Source organism: Puntigrus tetrazona, chromosome 14 (assembly GCF_018831695.1).
Source record: "Puntigrus tetrazona isolate hp1 chromosome 14, ASM1883169v1, whole genome shotgun sequence".
NCBI lineage: Eukaryota > Metazoa > Chordata > Actinopteri > Cypriniformes > Cyprinidae > Puntigrus > Puntigrus tetrazona.
The window spans coordinates 18,125,824-18,150,605 of NC_056712.1; the positions used below are offsets into that span (position 1 = coordinate 18,125,824).

Below are 24,782 nucleotides of genomic sequence, written 5' to 3' on the forward strand. Positions count from 1 at the left end.
ATGCAAATGAGGCACATTCAACACGCAAGCATTGATAATTGTTCACTTTATTAAAATTTTTTTTGCAACTGATACAAGGAGAAAAAAAAAAGTTAGAAACTTGCAACCTAAATGTCCCATTATTTACAAGGGCAAATGCACATTTTATGCCTTTTCAAAATATTAATGTTTTACCATTGGCATCAGCATTCCTGTAGTTATATCACCACGTGACAGCACGGCATTTCATAAATTTAGTGAGAGGAAGAGAGAGAGTCAACCGGATGTAAAGAAATGTGGAAGATACAACCAAGAAAAATGCCTTAGAAACCATTAAAAATAAAAAAGCAAGTCACAGCTTTTGCCAGCTGCTTCTTGGTGTGCATTTTAAAGATATTCAAACAATCATTGAAAAAGAGTCTTAGATATAAATACTTTAGAAGATTATAATCTCTGTGTAAATTCCATAATATCTGAACTGTCATAATATTTGGGACGTGATCCCATGTATCTGTTTTGAATCAAATTATTTACAGTTTGTACAGCCCAAAAACTTCATTGTGCTCACTACTGAGATGTGGTTTATCACTGCTCAAATTAGTTGTTCATATGCAATGAGTACATATAACACAGCACTACTAATGTAAGTGAAGCTAAAAACTTTTCAATCTAACTAAAATCACTCATCTTGCATTTAAATGTGTCCAGACAATTTTAGAAAGGACAACAGAGTTTCAAAACTTTCAAAAGGTACAAAAATAGAACAAGTTATCAGATGACAGATTTTTATATTAACTACACGCATTGTTGGATTGGATTTGAATTTCCTATCTACAAAACAAAATTAAAATTACATAACAGATTTCTCTTATTTACAGTTAAATTGTGATTCAGAGGGAATTATATATATATATATATATATATATATATATATATATATATATATATATATATATATATATATATATATATATATGAATGCCTGTAAAGAACATATGTGGGAATTAAAGAAACAGTCAATTTATGGCAGTGCATTATTGTTTAAATGAAAGACAGATTTACAGAGCCATCTAGTGTGTGTGTGTGTGTGTGTGTGTGTGTGTGTGTGTGTGTGTGTGTGTGTGACTGAGTGAGAGAGAATGTACTGTGCTTAAACTATTTCTTTGGTGACACTGCTATTTCTAGTTGTGGAAACCGAAAACTGCCTTTTGAACCACTATCACTGCTAGATGATGATGACATTCTGGACTTCTTTGAAGACTGAGCAACCACACCAGCACCCTCAATCCCAATTTCACTTTCATCTGTCACTTCATACGAGCCTTTACTTTTTGAGCTAAAACCTCCAATTGTGGCAAACTTCAACTTTCCTTTTTTGCCTTTGGTCTTTTCTCCAACGTCAACTGAAATGTTGCCACCCTCTGCCTGTAAGTGGCCTTCAGCAGAAACAGGGGAAGCTAAACCTCCCTCATCACTAACAGAAGAGGAGTGACGTGTTTTTTTGAAGAGGTCAAGGGAGGCAGATTTACTCTTTGGTGAAACTTTAAACCCAGGGCTTCCCTGTACTGCTAATTTGCCACTTGTCAATTCCCCAGAACTAAGGCTGAACTCCTTAGACACTTTCGCACCACCTTTACTGGTAACATCAACACCTTCTCCCTCAACAGTAAGATCAGCTGCACTGCCTCCTTTAGATTTAGATTTGACAAATAATTTCGGCATTTTTACTTTCACTTTTCCACCACTGCTTTTTATATCAGTGCTCTCAAATTCTAGACTTTGGGAAGTAACTTTAGAACCAGCTGCCAATTCACCTGAACCTACGCCAACTTTTATCTCATCTCCATCTAGTTTAGGCAATGCAACACCAAACTTTGGTACTTTGATTTTAGGAAAGGTTACATTACCTTCTTGGCCCTCCAACACACCAGATAATAATGCATCTGGCTTCATTTCTAACCCACTTGCAGTCTCTCCCTTTAGTCCTCTTACATTAAAGCCTGGTATTTCAATGCTCCCTTTTACTCCCTTTTGTTCAGTGAGACTTAAATCAGCATCTAAAGCACCACCATGGAGATTTACAGAAGGCACTGTCAACTCAACATCCTGTATTTTCCCTCCTATGTCAATTTTAGCCTTGCCTTTTCCATTAATGCCTGATCCTGCTACACTGACATCTGGGGACTGGAAGGTCTTTTCTGGGACCTCTAAAGTTGCATCTCTAACCACCAGTTCAGGAGTTTTTATTTCAGAGCCAGAGATGCTGACGTTTGGCATTTTGATTTTTCCTCCTTTTGATTTGAAATCAGAACTGTCCAAACTAGCATCTGGTGTCTGAATGTCAGTTTTAAGGCTTGCAGAAGGTAAATCAGCAGATGATTTTATTGTTCCAGAGGCAGATGAACTACCTTTAGCTTTGGGAGATTTGATGTCAAATTCCACATCAGGAAAATGTAACTTTCCAAAAAGAGGTTTCTTTACTTTGGTTGACTTTATCTGTAGGTCAGGTTCATTTGTCTCTAACTTGACAGTTTCAGTCTTCATATCACCATCAAATGTTTTAGACTTCCCCTTCCCTTTAGCCAATTTGAATTTACCTTTCTTTCCTTTCACATCTATGTTCATATCAGGTCCTTCTACACTACCACTAGCATCAGGAATATCTGCATCCAATTTTGAGCTCTTAACTCCAAGCGAAAATTTAGATTTTTTCATTTTTGGCACCTTAATATTTGCATCTGGTCCACTGATGTTGACGTCAGGGCTTTTGACATCAACACTCGCCCCTATATCTTTTTCAGGTATTGATAGACTGCCACCTGAAGGCTTTACTCCAAAGCTGGGGCCTTTGAATTTTGGGAACTTAACATGTTTTAGACCACCCTCAAGTCCTTCGATGTCAACATCAGGAGCTTTAATATCAACATCTGCTTTAGGGAGATTAATGTCAACATCTGGGCCCTCCATTTTAGGACCTTTGAGTTCAAATGATGGCATTGTGATTTTAGGCATTTTAATGCCCCCTTCTGGGCCCTTTATATCAACATCAGGGCCTTCAATGTCGACTTTTGGTGCCTTTATGTCCCCTGAAATCTTTGGTACTGAAACATCAATGTCACCCTTGACCTTAGGGCCTTTAAGATTTAAATTGACATCTGGCATAGACATTTTTGGACCTGACATGGAAGGCATTTTGAACTTGGGACCTTTGATTTTCCCCCCAGGTCCCTCAATGTCAAGATCAGGAGATTTGATGTCAATTTCTGGTCCTTTAATATCCACATCTGCTTTGGGGAGATTGATGTCAACATCTGGTCCCTCTACTTTAGGACCTTTAAATCCAAAGGATGGCATTTTTATTTTAGGCATCTTGAAGCCACCTTCCGGGCCCTCAATGTCAACATCAGGACCTTCAATGTCCACTTTTGATGCTTTTATGTCCCCTGAAATCTTTGGTACAGAAACATTCATATCACCCTTGACTTTTGGACTTTTCAAGTTGAAGTCTACATCTGGCATAGAGATATTTGGACCTGATATGGTAGGCATTTTGAACTTGGGACCTTTGATTTTCCCCTCAGGTCCTTCAATATCAAAATCAGGACCTTCAATGTCCACTTTTGGAGCTTTTATGTCCCCTGAAATCTTTGGTACTGAAACATCCATATCACCTTTGACTTTGGGGCCTTTTAAGTTGATATCTGGCATAGAGATTTTTGGACCTGACATGGAAGGCATTTTGAACTTGGGACCTTTGATTTTCCCCTCAGGTCCTTCAATATCAAAATCAGGACCTTCAATGTCCACTTTTGGAGCTTTTATGTCCCCTGAAATCTTTGGTACTGAAACATCCATATCACCTTTGACTTTGGGGCCTTTTAAGTTGATATCTGGCATAGAGATTTTTGGACCTGACATGGAAGGCATTTTGAACTTGGGACCTTTGATTTTCCCCCCAGGTCCCTCGATGTCAAGATCAGGAGATTTGATGTCAATTTCTGGTCCTTTAATATCAATATCTGATTTGGGGAGATTGATGTCAACATCTGGACCCTCCAATTTAGGACCTTTGAGTCCAAATGATGGTATTTTGATTTTAGGCATCTTGAAGCCACCTTCCGGGCCCTCGACATCAACATCGGGACCTTCAATGTCCACTTTCGGTGCTTTTATGTCTCCTGAAATCTTTGGTACAGAAACATTCATATTACCCTTGACTTTTGGACTTTTCAAGTTGAAGTCTACATCTGGCATAGAGATATTTGGACCTGATATGGTAGGCATTTTAAACTTGGGACCTTTGATTTTCCCCTCAGGTCCTTCAATATCAAAATCTGGTCCTTCAATGTCCACTTTGGGAGCCTTTATGTCCCCTGAAATCTTTGGTACTGAAACATCCATATCACCTTTGACTTTGGGGCCTTTTAAGTTGATATCTGGCATAGAGATTTTTGGACCTGACATGGAAGGCATTTTGAACTTGGGACCTTTGATTTTCCCCCCAGGTCCCTCGATGTCAAGATCAGGAGCATTAACATCGATTTCTGGTCCTTTAATATCAATATCTGCTTTGGGGAGATTGATGTCAACATCTGGGCCCTCCACTTTAGGACCTTTGAGTCCAAATGATGGCATTTTGATTTTAGGCATCTTGAAGCCACCTTCCGGGCCCTCAATGTCAAAATCAGGACCTTCAATGTCCACTTTTGGAGCCTTTATGTCCCCTGAAATCTTTGGTACTGAAACATCCATATCACCTTTGACTTTGGGGCCTTTTAAGTTGATATCTGGCATAGAGATTTTTGGACCTGATAAGGAAGGCATTTTGAACTTGGGACCTTTGATTTTCCCCTCAGGTCCCTCGATGTCAAGGTCAGGAGCATTAACATCGATTTCAGGTCCTTTAATATCAATATCTGCTTTGGGGAGATTGATGTCAACATCTGGGCCCTCCACTTTAGGACCTTTGAGTCCAAATGATGGCATTTTGATTTTAGGCATCTTGAAGCCACCTTCCGGGCCCTCAATGTCAATATCAGGACCTTCAATGTCCACTTTTGGAGCCTTTATGTCCCCTGAAATCTTTGGTACTGAAACATCCATATCACCTTTGACTTTGGGGCCTTTTAAGTTGATATCTGGCATAGAGATTTTTGGACCTGACAAGGAAGGCATTTTGAACTTGGGACCTTTGATTTTCCCCCCAGGTGCCTCAATGTCAAGATCAGGAGCATTAACATCAATTTCAGGTCCTTTAATATCAATATCTGCTTTGGGGAGATTGATGTCAACATCTGGGCCCTCCACTTTAGGACCTTTGAGTCCAAATGATGGCATTTTGATTTTAGGCATCTTGAAGCCACCTTCCGGGCCCTCAATATCAACATCAGGACCTTCAATGTCCACTTTCGGTGCCTTTATGTCCCCTGAAATTTTTGGTACTGAAACATCCATATCACCTTTGACTTTGGGGCCTTTCAAGTTGATATCTGGCATAGAGATATTTGGACCTGATATGGAAGGCATTTTGAACTTGGGACCTTTAATTTTCCCCCCAGGTCCCTCAATGTCAAGATCAGGAGATTTGATGTCAATTTCTGGTCCTTTAATATCAATATCTGCTTTGGGGAGATTGATGTCAACATCTGGGCATTCCACTTTAGGACCTTTGAGTCCAAATGATGGCATTTTGATTTTAGGCATCTTGAAGCCACCTTCCGGGCCCTCAATGTCAAAATCAGGACCTTCAATGTCCACTTTTGGAGCCTTTATGTCCCCTGAAATCTTTGGTACTGAAACATCCATATCACCTTTGACTTTGGGGCCTTTTAAGTTGATATCTGGCATAGAGATTTTTGGACCTGACATGGAAGGCATTTTGAACTTGGGACCTTTGATTTTCCCCCCAGGTCCCTCGATGTCAAGATCGGGAGATTTGATGTCAATTTCTGGTCCTTTAACATCAATATCTCCTTTGGGCAGATTGATATCAACTTCTGGGCCCTCTACTTCAGGACCTTTAAATCCAAATGATGGCATTTTGATTTTAGGCATCTTGAAGCCACCTTCCGGGCCCTCAATGTCAACATCAGGACCTTCAATGTCCACTTTTGGTGCCTTTATGTCTCCTGAAATCTTTGGAACAGAAACATTCATATCACCCTTGACTTTTGGACTTTTCAAGTTGAAGTCCACATCTGGCATAGAGATATTTGGACCTGATATGGTAGGCATTTTGAACTTGGGACCTTTGATTTTCCCCTCAGGTCCTTCGATATCAAAATCAGGGCCTTCAATGTCCACTTTTGGTGCCTTTATGTCCCCTGAAATCTTTGGTACAGAAACATTCATATCACCCTTCACTTTTGGGCTTTTCAAGTTGAAGTCTACATCTGGCATCGAGATATGTGGACCTGATATGGTAGGCATTTTGAACTTGGGACCTTTGATTTTCCCCTCAGGTCCCTCAATGTCAAGATCAGGAGTTTTGATGTCAATTTTAGGTCCTTTAATGTCAACATCTGCTTTAGGGAGATTAACATGAACATCTGGGCTCTTTACTTCAGGAGTTTTGATATCAATTTCAGGTGATTTTAACCCAATGTCACCACTAGGTATGCTGACATCAATTTCTCCCTTGGGTGACTTGAAACCGAATTTTGGCATTTTAAATTTTGGCATCTTGAATCCTCCCTCTGGACTTTTAACTTCTACACTTGGAGAAGCAACGTCCAATTTTGGCATATTTACATCACCTTCCAAACTGACACCAGCTTGACCTTTTACTTTAGATCCTTTCGGAAGTTTGATATCAACATCAGGTGCTTCAATCTTTGGCCCTTTAAATCCAAACTTGGGCATTTTAAATTTAGGCTTCTTGACATTTGTTTCTGGAAAGTTAATATCAACGTTTGGACCTTCAGAACCGGATATTGATGGCATCTTAATTTTTGGACCTTTGATTTTTCCTTCTGGTAATTCTATGTCAAGTGCAGGGCCTTTGATACCCAAATCTGGTGTTTTAATGTCTCCTTCAGCTTTTGGAATTGATACATCAACATCACCTTTCAGTTTTGGACTTTTCAGATTGAAGTCAACATCTGGCATAGATATCTTTGGACCAGACATTGATGGCATCTTAATTTTGGGACCCTTGATTTTTCCCTCAGGCCCTTCAATGTCAAGGTCTGGAGATTTGATGTCCACATCTGGTGCCTTAATGTCCATACTGGCTTTAGGGATTTTCACATCAACATCTGGACCTTCCACTTTTGGACCTTTTAGTCCGAATGATGGCATTTTAATCTGTGGCATCTTAAAACCACCCTCTGGACCTTCGATTTCTGGGCCTTTAATATCTACCCTTGGTGCTTTAATATCTCCTTCCACTTTTGGAATGGACACATTAACATCACCTTTCAGCTTTGGACCTTTGAGATTGAAGTCAACGTCTGGCATAGACATCTTTGGACCAGACATTGATGGCATCTTGAATTTGGGGCCCTTGATTTTTCCTTCAGGTCCTTCGATGTCAAATTCTGGAGATTTAATGTCCACATCTGGTGACTTAATGTCAATATCAGCTTTAGGGATTTTCACATCAACATCTGGACCTTCCACTTTTGGCCCTTTCAGTCCGAACGATGGCATTTTAAACTTTGGCATCTTAAAACCACCCTCAGGTCCTTCGATGTCTGGGCCTTCAATTTCCACTTTTGGTGCTTTAATATCTCCTCCTACTTTTGGAATGGAGACATCAACATCACCTTTGAGTTTTGGACCTTTCAGATTGAAGTCAACGTCTGGCATAGAAATCTTTGGACCAGACATTGATGGCATCTTGAATTTGGGGCCCTTGATTTTTCCCTCAGGTCCATCAATGTCCACCTCTGGAGATTTCAGGTCCACATCTGGTGCCTTAATGTCAATACTGGCTTTAGGGATTTTCACATCAACATCTGGACCTTCCACTTTTGGACCTTTCAGTCCGAATGATGGCATTTTAATCTGTGGCATCTTAAAACCACCCTCAGGTCCTTCGATTTCTGGACCTTTAATATCTACTTTTGGTGCTTTAATATCTCCTTCCACTTTTGGAACGGACACATCAAAATCACCTTTCAGCTTTGGACCTTTCAGATTGAAGTCAACGTCTGGCATAGAGACTGATGGCATCTTGAATTTGGGACTCTTGATTTTTCCCTCAGGTCCTTCAATATCAATTTCTGGAGATTTGATATTCATATCTGGTGCCTTTATGTCAATATCAGCTTTAGGGATTTTCACATCAACATGTGGACTTTCCACTTTTGGACCCTTCAGTCCAAATGATGGCATTTTAAACTTTGGCATCTTAAAACCACCTTCTGGTCCTTCAATTTCTGGGCCTTCAATTTCTACTTTTGGTGCTTTAATATCTCCTTCCACTTTTGGAATGGAGACATCAACATCACCTTTGAGTTTTGGACCTTTCAGATTGAAGTCAACGTCTGGCATAGAAATCTTTGGACCAGACATTGATGGCATCTTGAATTTGGGGCCCTTGATTTTTCCCTCAGGTCCATCAATGTCCACCTCTGGAGATTTCAGGTCCACATCTGGTGTCTTAATGTCAACACTGGCTTTAGGGATTTTCACATCAACATCTGGACCTTCCACTTTTGGACCTTTCAGTCCGAATGATGGCATTTTAATCTGTGGCATCTTAAAACCACCCTCAGGTCCTTCGATTTCTGGACCTTTAATATCTACTTTTGGTGCTTTAATATCTCCTTCCACTTTTGGAACGGACACATCAAAATCACCTTTCAGCTTTGGACCTTTCAGATTGAAGTCAACGTCTGGCATAGAGACTGATGGCATCTTGAATTTGGGACCCTTGATTTTTCCCTCAGGTCCTTCAATATCAATTTCTGGAGATTTGATATTCATATCTGGTGCCTTTATGTCAATATCAGCTTTAGGGATTTTCACATCAACATGTGGACTTTCCACTTTTGGACCCTTCAGTCCAAATGATGGCATTTTAAACTTTGGCATCTTAAAACCACCTTCTGGTCCTTCAATTTCTGGGCCTTCAATTTCTACTTTTGGTGCTTTAATATCTCCTTCCACTTTTGGAATGGAGACATCAACATCACCTTTGAGTTTTGGACCTTTCAGATTGAAGTCAACGTCTGGCATAGAAATCTTTGGACCAGACATTGATGGCATCTTGAATTTGGGGCCCTTGATTTTTCCCTCAGGTCCATCAATGTCCACCTCTGGAGATTTGATATCCACATCTGGTGCCCTAATGTCAATACTGGCTTTAGGGATTTTCACATCAACATCTGGACCTTCCACTTTTGGACCTTTCAGTCCGAATGATGGCATTTTAATCTGTGGCATCTTAAAACCACCCTCTGGACCTTCGATTTCAGGGCCTTTAATATCTACTTTTGGTGCTTTAATATCTCCTTCCACCTTTGGAATGGACACATCAACATCACCTTTCAGCTTTGGACCTTTGAGATTGAAGTCAACATCTGGCATAGAAATCTTTGGACCAGACATTGATGGCATCTTGAATTTGGGGCCCTTGATTTTTCCTTCAGGTCCTTCAATGTCAATTTCTGGAGATTTAATGTCCACATCTGGTGACTTAATGTCAATATCAGCTTTAGGGATTTTCACATCAACATCTGGACCTTCCACTTTTGGCCCTTTCAGTCCGAATGATGGCATTTTAAACTTTGGCATCTTAAAGCCACCCTCAGGTCCTTCGATTTCTGGGCCTTCGATTTCCACTTTTGGTGCTTTAATATCTCCTTCTACTTTTGGAACGGAGACATCAACATCACCTTTGAGTTTTGGACCTTTGAGATTGAAGTCAACGTCTGGCATAGAAATCTTTGGACCAGAAATTGATGGCATCTTGAATTTGGGGCCCTTGATTTTTCCCTCGGGTCCATCAATGTCCACCTCTGGAGATTTCAGGTCCACATCTGGTGCCTTAATGTCAATACTGGCTTTAGGGATTTTCACATCAACATCTGGACCTTCCACTTTTGGACCTTTCAGTCCGAATGATGGCATTTTAATCTGTGGCATCTTAAAACCACCCTCAGGTCCTTCGATTTCTGGGCCTTTAATATCTACTTTTGGTGCTTTAATATCTCCTTCCACTTTTGGAATGGACATATCAACATCACCTTTCAGCTTTGGACCTTTCAGATTGAAGTCAACGTCTGGCATAGAAATCTTTGTACCAGACAATGATGGCATCTTGAATTTGGGGCCCTTGATTTTTCCCTCAGGTCCTTCAATGTCAAGCTCTGGTGCTTTGATGTTCACATCTGGTGCTTTAATATCAATATCGGCTTTAGGAATTTTCACATCAACATCTGGACCTTCCACTTTTGGACCTTTCAGTCCGAATGATGGCATTTTAATCTGTGGCATCTTAAAACCACCCTCTGGTCCTTCAATTTCTGGTCCTTTAATCTCTACTTTTGGTGCTTTAATATCGCCTTCCACTTTTGGAACGGACACATCAACATCACCTTTCAGCTTTGGACCTTTCAGATTGAAGTCAACGTCTGGCATAGAAATCTTTGGACCAGACATTGATGGCATCTTGAATTTGGGTCCCTTGATTTTTCCCTCAGGTGCTTCAATGTCAATCTCTGGTGCTTTGATGTTCACATCTGGTGCCTTAATATCAATATCGGCTTTAGGGATTTTCACATCAACATCTGGACCTTCCATTTTTGGACCCTTCAGTCCGAATGATGGCATTTTAATTTTTGGCATCTTAAAACCACCCTCAGGTCCTTCGATTTCTGGGCCTTTAATATCTCCTTCCACTTTTGGAACGGACACATCAACATCACCTTTAAGCTTTGGACCTTTCAGATTGAAGTCAACATCTGGCATAGAAATCTTTGGACCAGACATTGATGGCATCTTGAATTTGGGGCCCTTGATTTTTCCTTCAGGTCCTTCGATGTCAATTTCTGGAGATTTAATGTCCACATCTGGTGACTTAATGTTAATATCAGCTTTAGGGATTTTCACATCAACATCTGGACCTTCCACTTTTGGCCCTTTCAGTCCGAATGATGGCATTTTAAACTTTGGCATCTTAAAGCCACCCTCAGATCCTTCGATTTCGGGGCCTTCGATTTCCACTTTAGGTGCTTTAATATCTCCTTCTACTTTTGGAACGGACACATCAACATCACCTTTGAGTTTTGGACCTTTGAGATTGAAGTCAACGTCTGGCATAGAAATCTTTGGACCAGAAATTGATGGCATCTTGAATTTGGGGCCCTTGATTTTTCCCTCGGGTCCATCAATGTCCACCTCTGGAGACTTCAGGTCCACATCTGGTGTCTTAATGTCAATACTGGCTTTAGGATTTTCACATCAACATCTGGACCTTCCACTTTTGGACCTTTCAGTCCGAATGATGGCATTTTAATCTGTGGCATCTTAAAACCACCCTCTGGTCCTTCGATTTCTGGGCCTTTAATATCTACTTTTGGTGCTTTAATATCTCCTTCCACTTTTGGAATGGACATATCAACATCACCTTTCAGCTTTGGACCTTTCAGATTGAAGTCAACGTCTGGCATAGAAATCTTTGGACCAGACAATGATGGCATCTTGAATTTGGGGCCCTTGATTTTTCCCTCAGGTCCTTCAATGTCAAGCTCTGGTGCTTTGATGTTCACATCTGGTGCCTTAATATCAATATCGGCTTTAGGAATTTTCACATCAACATCTGGACCTTCCACTTTCGGACCCTTCACTCCGAATGATGGCATTTTAATCTGGGGCATCTTAAAACCACCCTCTGGACCTTCGATTTCTGGGCCTTTAATATCTACCCTTGGTGCTTTAATATCTCCTTCCACTTTTGGAACGGACACATCAACATCACCTTTCAGCTTTGGACCTTTCAGATTGAAGTCAACATCTGGCATGGAAATCTTTGGACCAGACATTGATGGCATCTTGAATTTGGGGCCCTTGATTTTTCCTTCAGGTCCTTCGATGTCAATTTCTGGAGATTTAATGTCCACATCTGGTGACTTAATGTTAATATCAGCTTTAGGGATTTTCACATCAACATCTGGACCTTCCACTTTTGGCCCTTTCAGTCCGAATGATGGCATTTTAAACTTTGGCATCTTAAAGCCACCCTCAGATCCTTCGATTTCTGGGCCTTCGATTTCCACTTTAGGTGCTTTAATATCTCCTTCTACTTTTGGAACGGACACATCAACATCACCTTTGAGTTTTGGACCTTTGAGATTGAAGTCAACGTCTGGCATAGAAATCTTTGGACCAGAAATTGATGGCATCTTGAATTTGGGGCCCTTGATTTTTCCCTCGGGTCCATCAATGTCCACCTCTGGAGATTTCAGGTCCACATCTGGTGTCTTAATGTCAATACTGGCTTTAGGGATTTTCACATCAACATCTGGACCTTCCACTTTTGGACCTTTCAGTCCGAATGATGGCATTTTAATCTGTGGCATCTTAAAACCACCCTCTGGTCCTTCGATTTCTGGGCCTTTAATATCTACTTTTGGTGCTTTAATATCTCCTTCCACTTTTGGAATGGACATATCAACATCACCTTTCAGCTTTGGACCTTTCAGATTGAAGTCAACGTCTGGCATAGAAATCTTTGGACCAGACAATGATGGCATCTTGAATTTGGGGCCCTTGATTTTTCCCTCAGGTCCTTCAATGTCAAGCTCTGGTGCTTTGATGTTCACATCTGGTGCCTTAATATCAATATCGGCTTTAGGAATTTTCACATCAACATCTGGACCTTCCACTTTCGGACCCTTCACTCCGAATGATGGCATTTTAATCTGGGGCATCTTAAAACCACCCTCTGGACCTTCGATTTCTGGGCCTTTAATATCTAGTTTTGGTGCTTTAATATCTCCTTCCACTTTTGGAACGGACACATCAACATCACCTTTCAGCTTTGGACCTTTCAGATTGAAGTCAACATCTGGCATGGAAATCTTTGGACCAGACAATGATGGCATCTTGAATTTGGGGCCCTTGATTTTTCCCTCAGGTCCCTCAATGGCAACCTCTGGAGATTTTATGTCCACATCTGGTGCCTTAATATCAATATCAGCTTTAGGGATTTTCACATCAACATCTGGACCTTCTACTTTTGGACCTTTCAGTCCGAATGATGGCATTTTAATCTGTGGCATCTTAAAACCACCCTCTGGCCCTTCAATTTCTGGTCCTTTAATATCTAGTTTTGGTGCTTTAATATCGCCTTCCACTTTTGGAACGGACACATCAACATCACCTTTCAGTTTTGGACCTTTCAGATTGAAGTCAACATCTGGCATAGAGATCGATGGCATCTTGAATTTGGGGCCCTTGATTTTTCCCTCAGGTGTTTCAATGTCAATCTCTGGTGCTTTGATTTTCACATCTGGTGCCTTAATATCAATATCGGCTTTAGGAATTTTCACATCAACATCTGGACCTTCCACTTTTGGACCTTTCAGTCCAAATGATGGCATTTTAATCTGTGGCATCTTAAAACCACCCTCAGGTCCTTCGATTTCTGGGCCTTTAATATCTAGTTTTGGTCCTTTAATATCTCCTTCCACTTTTGGAACAGACACGTCAACATCACCTTTCAGTTTTGGACCTTTCAGATTGAAATCAACATCTGGCATAGAAATATTTGGACCAGAGATTGTTGGCATCTTCAATTTGGGGCCCTTGACTTTTCCCTCGGGTCCTTCAATGTCAACGTCTGGAGCTTTGATTTTCACATCTGGTGCCTTAACTTCAATATCGGCTTTAGGGATTTTCACGTCAACATCTGGACCTTCCAATTTTGGACCCTTCAGTCCGAATGATGGCATTCTAATTTTTGGCATTTTAAAACCACCCTCAGGTCCTTCAATTTCTGGGCCTTCAATTTCCACTTTTGGTGCTTTAATATCTCCTTCCACTTTTGGAACAGACACATCAACATCACCTTTCAATTTTGGACCTTTCAGATTGAAGTCAACGTCTGGCATAGAGATTGAAGGCATCTTGAATTTGGGGCCCTTGACTTTTCCCTCAGGTGCTTCAATGTCAACCTCTGGTGCTTTGATGTTCACATCTGGTGCCTTAACTTCAATGTTGGCTTTAGGGATTTTCACGCCAATATCTGGACCTTCCACTTTTGGACCTTTTAGTCCAAATGATGGCATTTTAATCTGTGGCATCTTAAAACCACCCTCAAGTCCTTCGATTTCTGGGCCTTCAATTTCCACTTTTGGTGCTTTAATATCTCCTTCCACTTTTGGAACAGACACATCAACATCACCTTTCAATTTTGGACCTTTAAGATTGAAGTCAACGTCTGGCATAGAGATTGAGGGCATCTTGAATTTGGGGCCCTTGATTTTTCCCTCAGGTGCTTCAATGTCAACCTCTGGTGCTTTGATGTTCACATCTGGTGCCTTAACTTCAATGTCGGCTTTAGGGATTTTCACGCCAATATCTGGACCTTCCACTTTTGGACCTTTTAATCCAAATGATGGCATTTTAATCTGTGGCATCTTAAAACCACCCTCAAGTCCTTCGATTTCTGGGCCTTCAATTTCCACTTTTGGTGCTTTAATATCTCCTTCCACTTTTGGAACAGACACATCAACATCACCTTTCAATTTTGGACCTTTAAGATTGAAGTCAACGTCTGGCATAGAGATTGAGGGCATCTTGAATTTGGGGCCCTTGATTTTTCCCTCAGGTCCTTCAATGTCAACCTCTGGTGCTTTGATGTTCACATCTGGTGCCTTAACTTCAATGTCGGCTTTAGGGATTTTCACATCAACATCTGGACCTTCCACTTTTGGACCTTTTAGTCCAAATGATGGCATTTTAATCTGTGGCATCCTAAAACCCCCTTCAGGTCCTTCGATTTCTTGGCCTTTAATTTCAACTTTTGATGCTTTAATATCTCCTTCCACTTTTGGAACAGACACATCAACATCACCTTTCAGTTTTGGACCTTTCAGATTAAAATCAACATCTGGCATAGAAATATTTGGGCCAGAGATTGTTGGCATCTTGAATTTGGGGCCCTTGATTTTTCCCTCAGGACCTTCAATGTCAACTTCTGAAGCTCTGATGTTCACATCTGGTGCTTTAATATCAATGTCAGCTTTAGGGATTTTCACATCAACATCTGGACCTTCCAATTTTGGACCCTTCAGTCCGAATGATGGCATTCTAATTTTTGGCATTTTAAAACCACCCTCATGTCCTTCGATTTCTGGGCCTTCAATTTCCACTTTTGGTGCTTTAAGATCTCCTTCCACTTTTGGAACAGACACGTCAACATCACCTTTCAGTTTTGGACCTTTCAGATTGAAGTCAACGTCTGGCATAGAGATCGATGGCATCTTGAATTTGGGGCCCTTGATTTTTCCCTCAGGTGCTTCAATATCAACGTCTGGTGCTTTAATGCTCACATCTGGTGTCTTAACTTCAATGTTGGCTTTAGGGATTTTCACGTCAACATCTGGACCTTCCACTTTTGGACCTTTCATTCCAAATGATGGCATTTTAATCTGTGGCATTTTAAAACCACCCTCAGGTCCTTCGATTTCTGGGCCTTTAATTTCAACTTTTGATGCTTTAATATCTCCTTCCACTTTTGGAACAGACACATCAACATCACCTTTCAGTTTTGGTCCTTTCAGATTGAAATCAACATCTGGCATAGAAATATTTGGACCAGAGATTGTTGGCATCTTGAATTTGGGGCCCTTGATTTTCCCCTCAGGTCCTTCAATGTCAACTTCTGGAGCTCTGATATTCACATCTGGTGCTTTAATATCAATGTCAGCTTTAGGGATTTTCACATCAACATCTGGACCTTCCACTTTTGGACCCTTCAGTCCGAATGACGGTATTCTAATTTTTGGCATTTTAAAACCACCCTCAGGTCCTTCAATTTCTGGGCCTTCAATTTCCACTTTTGGTGCTTTAATATCTCCTTGCACTTTTGGAACAGAAACATCAACATCACCTTTCAGTTTTGAACCTTTCAGATTGAAATCAACGTCTGGCATAGAAATATTTGTACCAGAAATTGTTGGCATCTTGAATTTGGGGCCCTTGATTTTTCCCTCAGGTCCCTCAATGTCAACCTCTGGAGCTTTGATGTTTACATCTGGTGCCTTAATGTCAAGATCAGCTTTAGGGATTTTCACATCAACATCTGGACCTTCCACTTTTGGACTTTTTAGTCCGAATGATGGCATTTTAATCTGTGGCATTTTAAAACCACCCTCAGGTCCTTCGATTTCTGGACCTTTAATTTTAACTTTTGATGCTTTAATATCTCCTTCCACTTTTGGGACAGACACATCAACATCACCTTTCAGTTTTGGACCTTTTATATTGAAGTCAACGTCTGGCGTAGAAATCTTTGGACCAGAGATTGATGGAACTGTGAATTTGGGGCCCTTGATTTTTCCCTCAGGTCCCTCAATGTCAACCTCCGGAGCTTTGATGTTCACATCTGGAGTCTTAATATCAATATCGGCTTTAGGGATTTTCACATCAACATCTGGACTTTCCACTTTTGGACCTTTTAGTCCGAATGATGGCATTTTAATCTGTGGCATCCTAAAACCCCCCTCAGGTCCTTCGATTTCTGGTCCTTTCATTTCAACTTTTGATGCTTTAATATCTCCTTCCACTTTTGGAACAGACACGTCAACATCACCTTTTAGTTTTGGACCTTTCAGATTGAAGTCAACCTCTGGCATAGAAATATTTGAACCAGAGACTGTTGGCATCTTGAATTTGGGGCCCTTGACCTTTCCCTCAGGTGCTTCAATGTCCACCTTTGGAGCTTTGATGTTCACATCTGGAGCCTTAATATCAATATCGGCTTTATGGATTTTTACATCAATATCTGGACCTTCCACTTTTGGTCCCTTCAGTCCGAATGACGGCATTTTAATGCTTGGCATCTTAAAACCAACATCATGTCCTTCGACATCAACCTCTGGAGCTTTGATGTCCACATCTGGTGCCTTAATGTCAATGTCAGCTTTAGGGATGTTCACATCAAAATCTGTACCCTTCACTTTTGAGCCTTTTAGTCCAAAAGATGGCATTTTGATCTGTGGCATCTTGAAACCACCCTCAAGTCTCTCAAGATCAGGACCTTCAATTTCAACTTTTGGTGGTTTAATATCTCCTTCCACTTTTGGAACAGACACATCAACCTCACCTTTCAGTTTTGGGCCTTGCAGATTCAAGTCACCTTTCAGTGTTGACCCTTTTACATTTAGGTTCACGTCAGACACCGCAATCTTAGAATCTGAGTCTGGTGTTATCTTGATTTTGGGATCTTTAATGTTTACTTCAGATCTCTCAACGTTAAGGTCTGGAGTCTTGACATCCACATCTGGTGCTTTAATCTTCATTTTTGCAATGTTTACATCAACATCAGGACCCCTTACCTCAGATGTTTTTATTCCAAATGAGGACATTTTGACCTTTGGAACAGTAAAGTCATATTTGCCACCCTCAAGATCTGGCCTGTTTATTTCAATTTTTGAAGTTGTAACATTCCCTTCAACATTTGGAACAGACATGTTAACATCTCCTTTCACTTTTTGTCCTTTGAGGTTTAAACCCACATCTGGCATAGACGCATCAAATTTAACATCTTTGACTGTACGCTCATGTCCTTTAAAGTGAATCTCTGGACCCCTGATGTCCATATCTGTTGGTGTGTTTTTTACATCTGCTTTGGGGAGACTTATTACTGTATCAGGTTCCTGAACCCGAGCTGTCATTTCCTGATTCCCACCTATGCTGAAACCTCTCTGACTAACATTTGTAAGATTTTGATTGTTAAAATCCACTTCTACATGTTGACCTTCCTTGGGCCTTTGCACATCTATGGTAGCTTTAGACACTTTGGTTTTATCAGCAGACCCATTCTTATGCACTTCAGACAAAGACTCTCTGCCAATACTGTCCCCTTTATCTCCACTAATAGAAAAACCAGAAACACGAGTGTTCAGAACAGGGCCCTTTACTGTAGCAACCTCAGCTCCTCCGATCATACTTGAAGCTTTAAAACCGACTTCCACTGGAGAAGAAATATTTCTCACGTCTTTGTCTATCCCCATGCTTACTTTGCCAGAGAGATCACTACTGCCTACAGAAGCTTCACTCTTTCCAAAATGTTCTATAACCATCTGTCCTTTACCACCTGACAGTCCAGTGTCTGACACATTAATTGTAATCTCTTTCCCACTGCCATCTAATTCACTTGCTGCTTTTAAAGACCCTGTATTAGAGTGCTTCACAGAGGAGCCAGTGACATGGGGCCCGCTAAGAGTTATGTCCCCCAATTTTATACCTCCGTGTGCACCACTAACAAGGCTACTATGTGGTAATCTGATTTGAGTAGAATCCCCCTCTGACTGCTCATGCTGCAAGACCTGAACTTTGAACTCAGGGCTTGAGGGATCAATCTGCTGACCAGTCCCCCCAGGCACGTCCACAGTGTAGGTAGTTATTCGACGAGTTATTGTAGTAATGGTGCAACCATCACTGCTTGTGCTGCTGTGTCGTTCAGTGCGCACATCAACACCCTCTGCAAGATCTTCTGACTTTAGTCTAGGTTTAATCTTCTTAGTGTAGATTCTCTTGTAGTCTTCATCATCCCCACTCTACAGGAAAAGGACAATTACAAATGCCATTTTGAGTAAAATGTATGTATATTTAAGTTTAGATTTAGCACTGATCAAAGTAAAACTTGCATTTTTTATATACAAGGCCACCTTACCAGAAGAATGTCTGAACTAGAGCCTCCTAACCCTCCACGTCCTTCCCATGACAATGTCCCCATTGGAGAACGGCAAGGTGACTTGTCTCCAGACTTATTTTGTAATTTTAGTCCAACCTTATGTCGGTTTAGAGTCTTTAGTAGTTCAGACGTTTCTTCTGAGCTCATGTTGTCAAAGTAAATAGTGGCCCCCACAATTTGGTCACCTGTGACAAAACAATAAAACCTAGGTAATGCCTATAGTGGTTGCTGAATAAACATAAGATTGAACTGTTTATATTGATTCAGTGTGACTAAATAGGGTGTGAATAAACACATGGCAATGTAAGGTTCATCTGAGTTTTTATTACTATAATTTATCATAATAAAAGTATATCTATAATGAAATGCTAATCGACAGTCTTTATCACTGCTTGGTTTACTATGAAATGTTGCATGCCTTATTTTGTATAAGAAGCCAGATCACCTCACAGAAGGATTTATTTCAAACACTCTTAAATGTGGTATTTTCATGTGCTTTCAGAAGGAGCAGCATTTTGCGATTTTGCGATCATAATTGTACGATTATATACACTGAAAAATACAGCCCTGTATACTAAATGCTGCTTCATCTGAAAGCAGGTGATGGAGATTTACTACTAATGCCAGAACTGGCTTTACTGACAAAATGTGCAGACAATCGTGTTCGATTAATCATGCTGGCCTAGTTTAGAAAAATCTAAAGATTCAAGAAACGTTAGAAAATTAACTTCTATAAAAGTTCCACATTCCATTAAAACCTACAGGGGTATTTTGACTTCATACCTTCATATACTCTCCCAGTATGAGCAGCAGGGGACTCATCTTTCACCTCTTTGACAAAAAGCTCTCCTTGACCTTTTTGTTCTATGGTGAGCCCAAGTTTATCAGTGCCCATCCATTGTGGGAAAAGAACTTCCCTTGTGTCTTGCTCATCAGCCATCTTATAAATAACAAAAAAAAGTGAAATTACAGAATACACAATGAAACAGTAAAACATAGTAACTAATACCACAAAACCAAATATATATGTTGACTACTACACAGTTTCAAGTTGAATTAGTTAAAAAGAGCCTAAGAGACATAACCTTTTTTTTCCTGGAGAGAAATTACTTATAATTACTATAAACAGTATAAAAGAGTGCTTTTTCAGTAACTGGAAACATAAAAAAAAATACTGAAAATTGCAGTGCTTTGCTTACACATAGATATTAACATCACATAGCTAAAACACAACTACTCGTTCTGTATACCTTTAAACGTGTTACTTCTTCCCCTGTCCCCTAGTGTGGACCGTGTCAGCCCTTGTTCTTTCCTTGAAACAAAAAAGGAAAAGAAAGTTAGTGTCTTGCATTCAAATTAACATTTCGCAGATAGATATGTTCATATTTGATTTTTTTTTTTTTTTTTTATAATAATTAAAAACAGTTTTTGTTGGGGTTTTTTTTTAAAACAGTGAAAGAGTTTCAAAATGAGACCACCAGATGGCAATATAGTCTCCAACAAAGTGCAAGTAAACACGCATGAGTTCTGTTTGGGAACTTGCAGTGGTTTAACTACTTTCTAGCAAAAACCGAGTTATCTATATATCACGATTATCTTGAGCATCAAAGAAAGCACTAAACCACCTGAGGAGAAAAGCTTTACAAGAGCAATAACTTGTCACTAAATGCATTAACCTCAGCTGAATACACAGATTAAACTATCTAAATATCTAGAAATCTCATGTCCATGAAATGAAAATCACACTGCAGCCTGTAGATCTGGGAGATCTTTGCTTGATGAACAGAGATTTTTTTTTTTTGCTTCAGAGTTATTTAGATGACATGTGGGCCAGCCATTCCAGCTTTCAACACAGAAAGGTCTTTGTTTCAGAGATATCACCCCCTCACAACCATCCACCGTGCAATTACACAAGATCTCTTGGATATGAAAACACCTACATTCATATTTCAGTACACATCAACAAATGAGGCACTAGTTCATTTTAATTAAAACATTTGCCAGTGACAAAAAAAGTGACTTGTTATAGCTAAGCAGAAGCCAAGTTCCCCCAAGAACCCCAGCAGTATCATTATGTTGACATGGACAACAGTCAAAAATATAGCTCAATGGTCATTGGACAAAAATGTCAGTTTGCTCAATAACGTGACTGATCATTTAGAAAGCGTTCCTGTATGTCAGAGTGTAAGAAACAGAAATAGAAAAGGCTATATCATGTGATCATGAATTGGTGGGATGTAAGAGTTATTCAAGCAATTCAAATGCTTCCTTGATTCAAAATAGTAAGTATACTCACTTCTGAAATAAGACTGACCCTGACCTTAGTAGATTACTGAGGGAATGTACGCACTTAAAATAAAATGTGAAAACAATGCTCCAAATATTAAAGGCTTAGGTGCAGCTCAACCATTCGTGAAGCTGATGATAAAGTTCACATCTACAGCCTTTTTTTTAATTGTGTAAATTCAAATTATTTATTATTTCAGCAGCAAATCGGTTTATCATAAAATTGATTATTTATAAACGCCTAGAGAAATTCTGTGTATTTTATAGAATGAGAACATTTTCTCCCCTCTAATTTATAAATACCTCCCACCAAATACGCTTCCCACCAGGGTGAAAGAAGCCTAGATTTTTGTCCATGTAGACTATTCTATAGAGACAGGATAGTACAGAACAGATTATTTGAGAGTCAATCATGCTTCCCTCGACAGTGCGGCACATATTATAAAACATCTGCAATTTGCATTTGAACTGTACACAAAATATCCTATCTATACTAACGCACAATTTGAGGCTCTCAGAATAGATGGCTTTGATATTAGAGACCACACTAATGAGAAAACAAGACGACATTATAACTACACATCGACATTACTATAATTTAACACACTGTTGCTGTAACTGGAAATCGGACTGAAACGTTGGTTTTGTATTAAATCTACTTTAATTATGTGACTTTTACAAATTCTAAATGCTTCAAAAATGTAGTCAACATCAGACGAACAGAATAATGCACAATATTTTACATTTAATAGGCACTAAGCCTTAATGTAATTTCAGTAAAATCTCTCTGCAGGGGTAGAAGTGCAACACATGAAAGCTGTGAAACCCAAGCCTGAAACAGTGCTGTATTATTGTTGGCTAAAGCTGATATTTACAAAAGGAGAAGGGGAAAACCTACATTGCTGTGTATTTAAGAACTCCCTAGCAAGCAGTGCAAAAGCTTATTATTTCACTCCCAGCCTAGTCCATGTTCCGCCTCTTAACATGATGCCACACCCTCTTTCAACATTCCTGTACCACTATACATACATGTTCTACTTCCTTTACCCATTTTTAAAACTATATTGTCCATGGTACTACTTGCACGGAGGCTGTTGTCACAAATCCTCACCGTGCGCATTTGGAGAAGCAAACTGAGTGGGAGGGTAAGAAAAAAAATTTAATTCAATTAAAAAAGGACAACAGCAGGTGTGCACATCCATGACTGAAACATGGTACAATCATGCAGGCAGCCACTAAACCATCTCCCAAAGAAGTCACATCGTGCTTTCTCTTAACCACAGCGACTGAGCTCAAAACAACTCTGGCACCAAGTGTAACACAGATTATCTTTCATTGTATAAGTGAGATATCCTTCGGCTTTCACAAGAGTATAAAATCACGTCACTGCCAGAGTATTGTTGTAGCGTGTTGGCTTAAAGCAGATGGCTCTTGTCCAAAATCATATGATCTGCTATGATCCGTGTAAGCAGACACTTCATAATACCTCCAGTGTTCGTACAATCATGAGACTACAGCGATGAATTAGAACACATCTTTGTGAACTGTTGAGGCGCAGTCGGGACCAAGCTTTGAGGCATCTTACCGGAGAGAGCAAGATTTAAACAACACTAGAAAAAAGAAAACCCCCCAAAATAAAAATTGTTGGAAAAAGTGACCAAGAGGACCTAAAAAGTGAAGGCAACTAAGTATAAAAAGTGTTTGGTGCGTGAATTATAATTAGGTGACATAACATACACACAGCAATTCATGCTGAAAGACAAGTGGGCGTTACCGATTATGCTTTCATTCAATACATTGTCAAAACAACAAATTGGCAGAAGGTTCTGCTTAGTCTTATATCTGATGTTTTATGCATGTCATAAACTAATAGATAAGAGAACCTACTGAATTGGCAAGGCTAATGCTCACACTCTCTCCCGTCTTCCTTTATATTCTGAAAGAAAGCAAGAAAGGAGAGGGAAATCAGATTGCATCAAACAGATGCCAAAATCAATTTAAAACCATCAATAACAGAATGTACATTCGACTCGAGTATCGCTTATCTGTCAAAGCAAAAAGGTTAATAACAATCGTTTTGTCTGCATGGTTTCGAGAGCTTAAGCTCGTGGATCAGACTGACTTTATTTCCCTTTTCCTTTAAAAATGCAGCCCCACCCTAGTTGGCTTTTTACTTTGGTTTGCCCTAAGAGGGCGACAGTGACTGAAATGGTTACATTACGAGAGCACAAATAGGGAGTTTTCCTGTGCACAAACCAAAGCTTACACGTGTCTGCACAAGCTTAAACGTTTCCTCTGAACGTTGCTGTTGATTTTTTTTGTCTGCCTAGTCTGACTACTAAAAGTCACAATTACATCTGTATTTAAATATTAGGTTTGATAACTAATTATTGTTCAATACAATTAACCGCATCACTCCCACTAAATAAACTCTCATGGCTGCAAATACGCACTGTGCTCTAAACACAGAATCTTTTTGGGCAGCTACAGTAAGAGTGAAATTGCTTGCCGCTTTCAGATATTACAGCGTTTCAATTTTTTTCGCCTTGCCCTTAAAACGAATTTGAGTGAAAGTTAAATTCTTAAGTTGTCATCTAGACCTTTGTTTGCTACGTCAAGAAGTAATTCAAGATGACTAAAAACTTGAGATGATTCGAGCCATTCATAGTAACCATGCCAATGGCATGAAACTGTCACTTGCCACAAGCAAAATAAAGTTCAAGTACGTTTCTCACAGGAAAGCAAACATCATGTGCAAATCCTCATTTGATCTCTTAAAAGCTCCTCAAGTCACATGGTATGGCCGAAGACACCGGAGGCTAAACTACGCAGTCATTTCACTCATTTAATTTCACACAAACCAAATTATCAAACTTCATTATCTACCCTTATCATACACAAAACAAGGGAAAAAAAAAAGAGTCCATTTTTGGTTAATTTAATAAAAAGGTTAAGACTGCCTGCTCGCGTTGGGAACAATTCCTCTCTGTCAAGCAGTATTTACTCCACTCAGTATTTGCTTTAATAATGGAGTTCTCCAGTTACTCAAAAATGATGAGTGTCAATTATTCAGATGATGCGAGGTGCGAGGCATTTGTCAATACTAAGTCAAGTGACTTTGTTGCCGAACATCTACTTAAAAAAACTCCCGCAACATAGGCATCATGAAGGCAAGCTTTAAAGAGCAAGTGCCATGAGCTTCCATTCGCTTTCTTTAAATCTGTAAAGTGTTAAATTGTCCTTCACACTCCGCGGCCTTTGAAGCCGTCCCGTGGCTTCTCGTCCAATTTAGTTTAGATAATTTCTGCATGGAGGAGGCTGAGCACAAAGAAATATCTGTTTTAAGACTTTCGGTCCAGGCTAGAGAAATGTTGGGAATTTGTTTCGTTTCATAAACGTGTCTTTCAGGCCTTTAAAGCAACGATGCATGACAAGACAAGATACATGTGCGTTTCTGTGAACTCTATGACAAAGAGCAATGAAATGCGGTTTCAGAGATACTAATATAATTCTATTGATAGTAATGATAAAACCTCACGACTCGGGTTAGATCCCAAATGCGGTTACTTGAAATTGATAGGTCTTCCCTACAGCAGAAAAGCATGAAAAGGCTTAATGTAACACTAGCACTGCAAACAAACGCTGG

At 39.9% G+C, this 24,782-nt stretch overlaps 1 protein-coding gene across 1 annotated transcript in view; it reads right to left on the minus strand.

The window, feature by feature from the left end:
- Nucleotides 1–29: 29 nt before the first annotated feature.
- ahnak (AHNAK nucleoprotein) overlaps nt 30–24,782 on the minus strand; it is a 30,478-nt gene continuing 5,725 nt past the window's right edge. Inside the window, 5 exon segments of the mRNA XM_043256560.1 lie at nt 30–11,381; nt 11,384–18,713; nt 18,830–19,035; nt 19,634–19,790; nt 20,101–20,162. Of these exon segments, the coding sequence (XP_043112495.1) occupies nt 1,135–11,381; nt 11,384–18,713; nt 18,830–19,035; nt 19,634–19,790 (17,940 nt within the window). The 5' untranslated portion in view covers nt 20,101–20,162 and the 3' untranslated portion in view covers nt 30–1,134.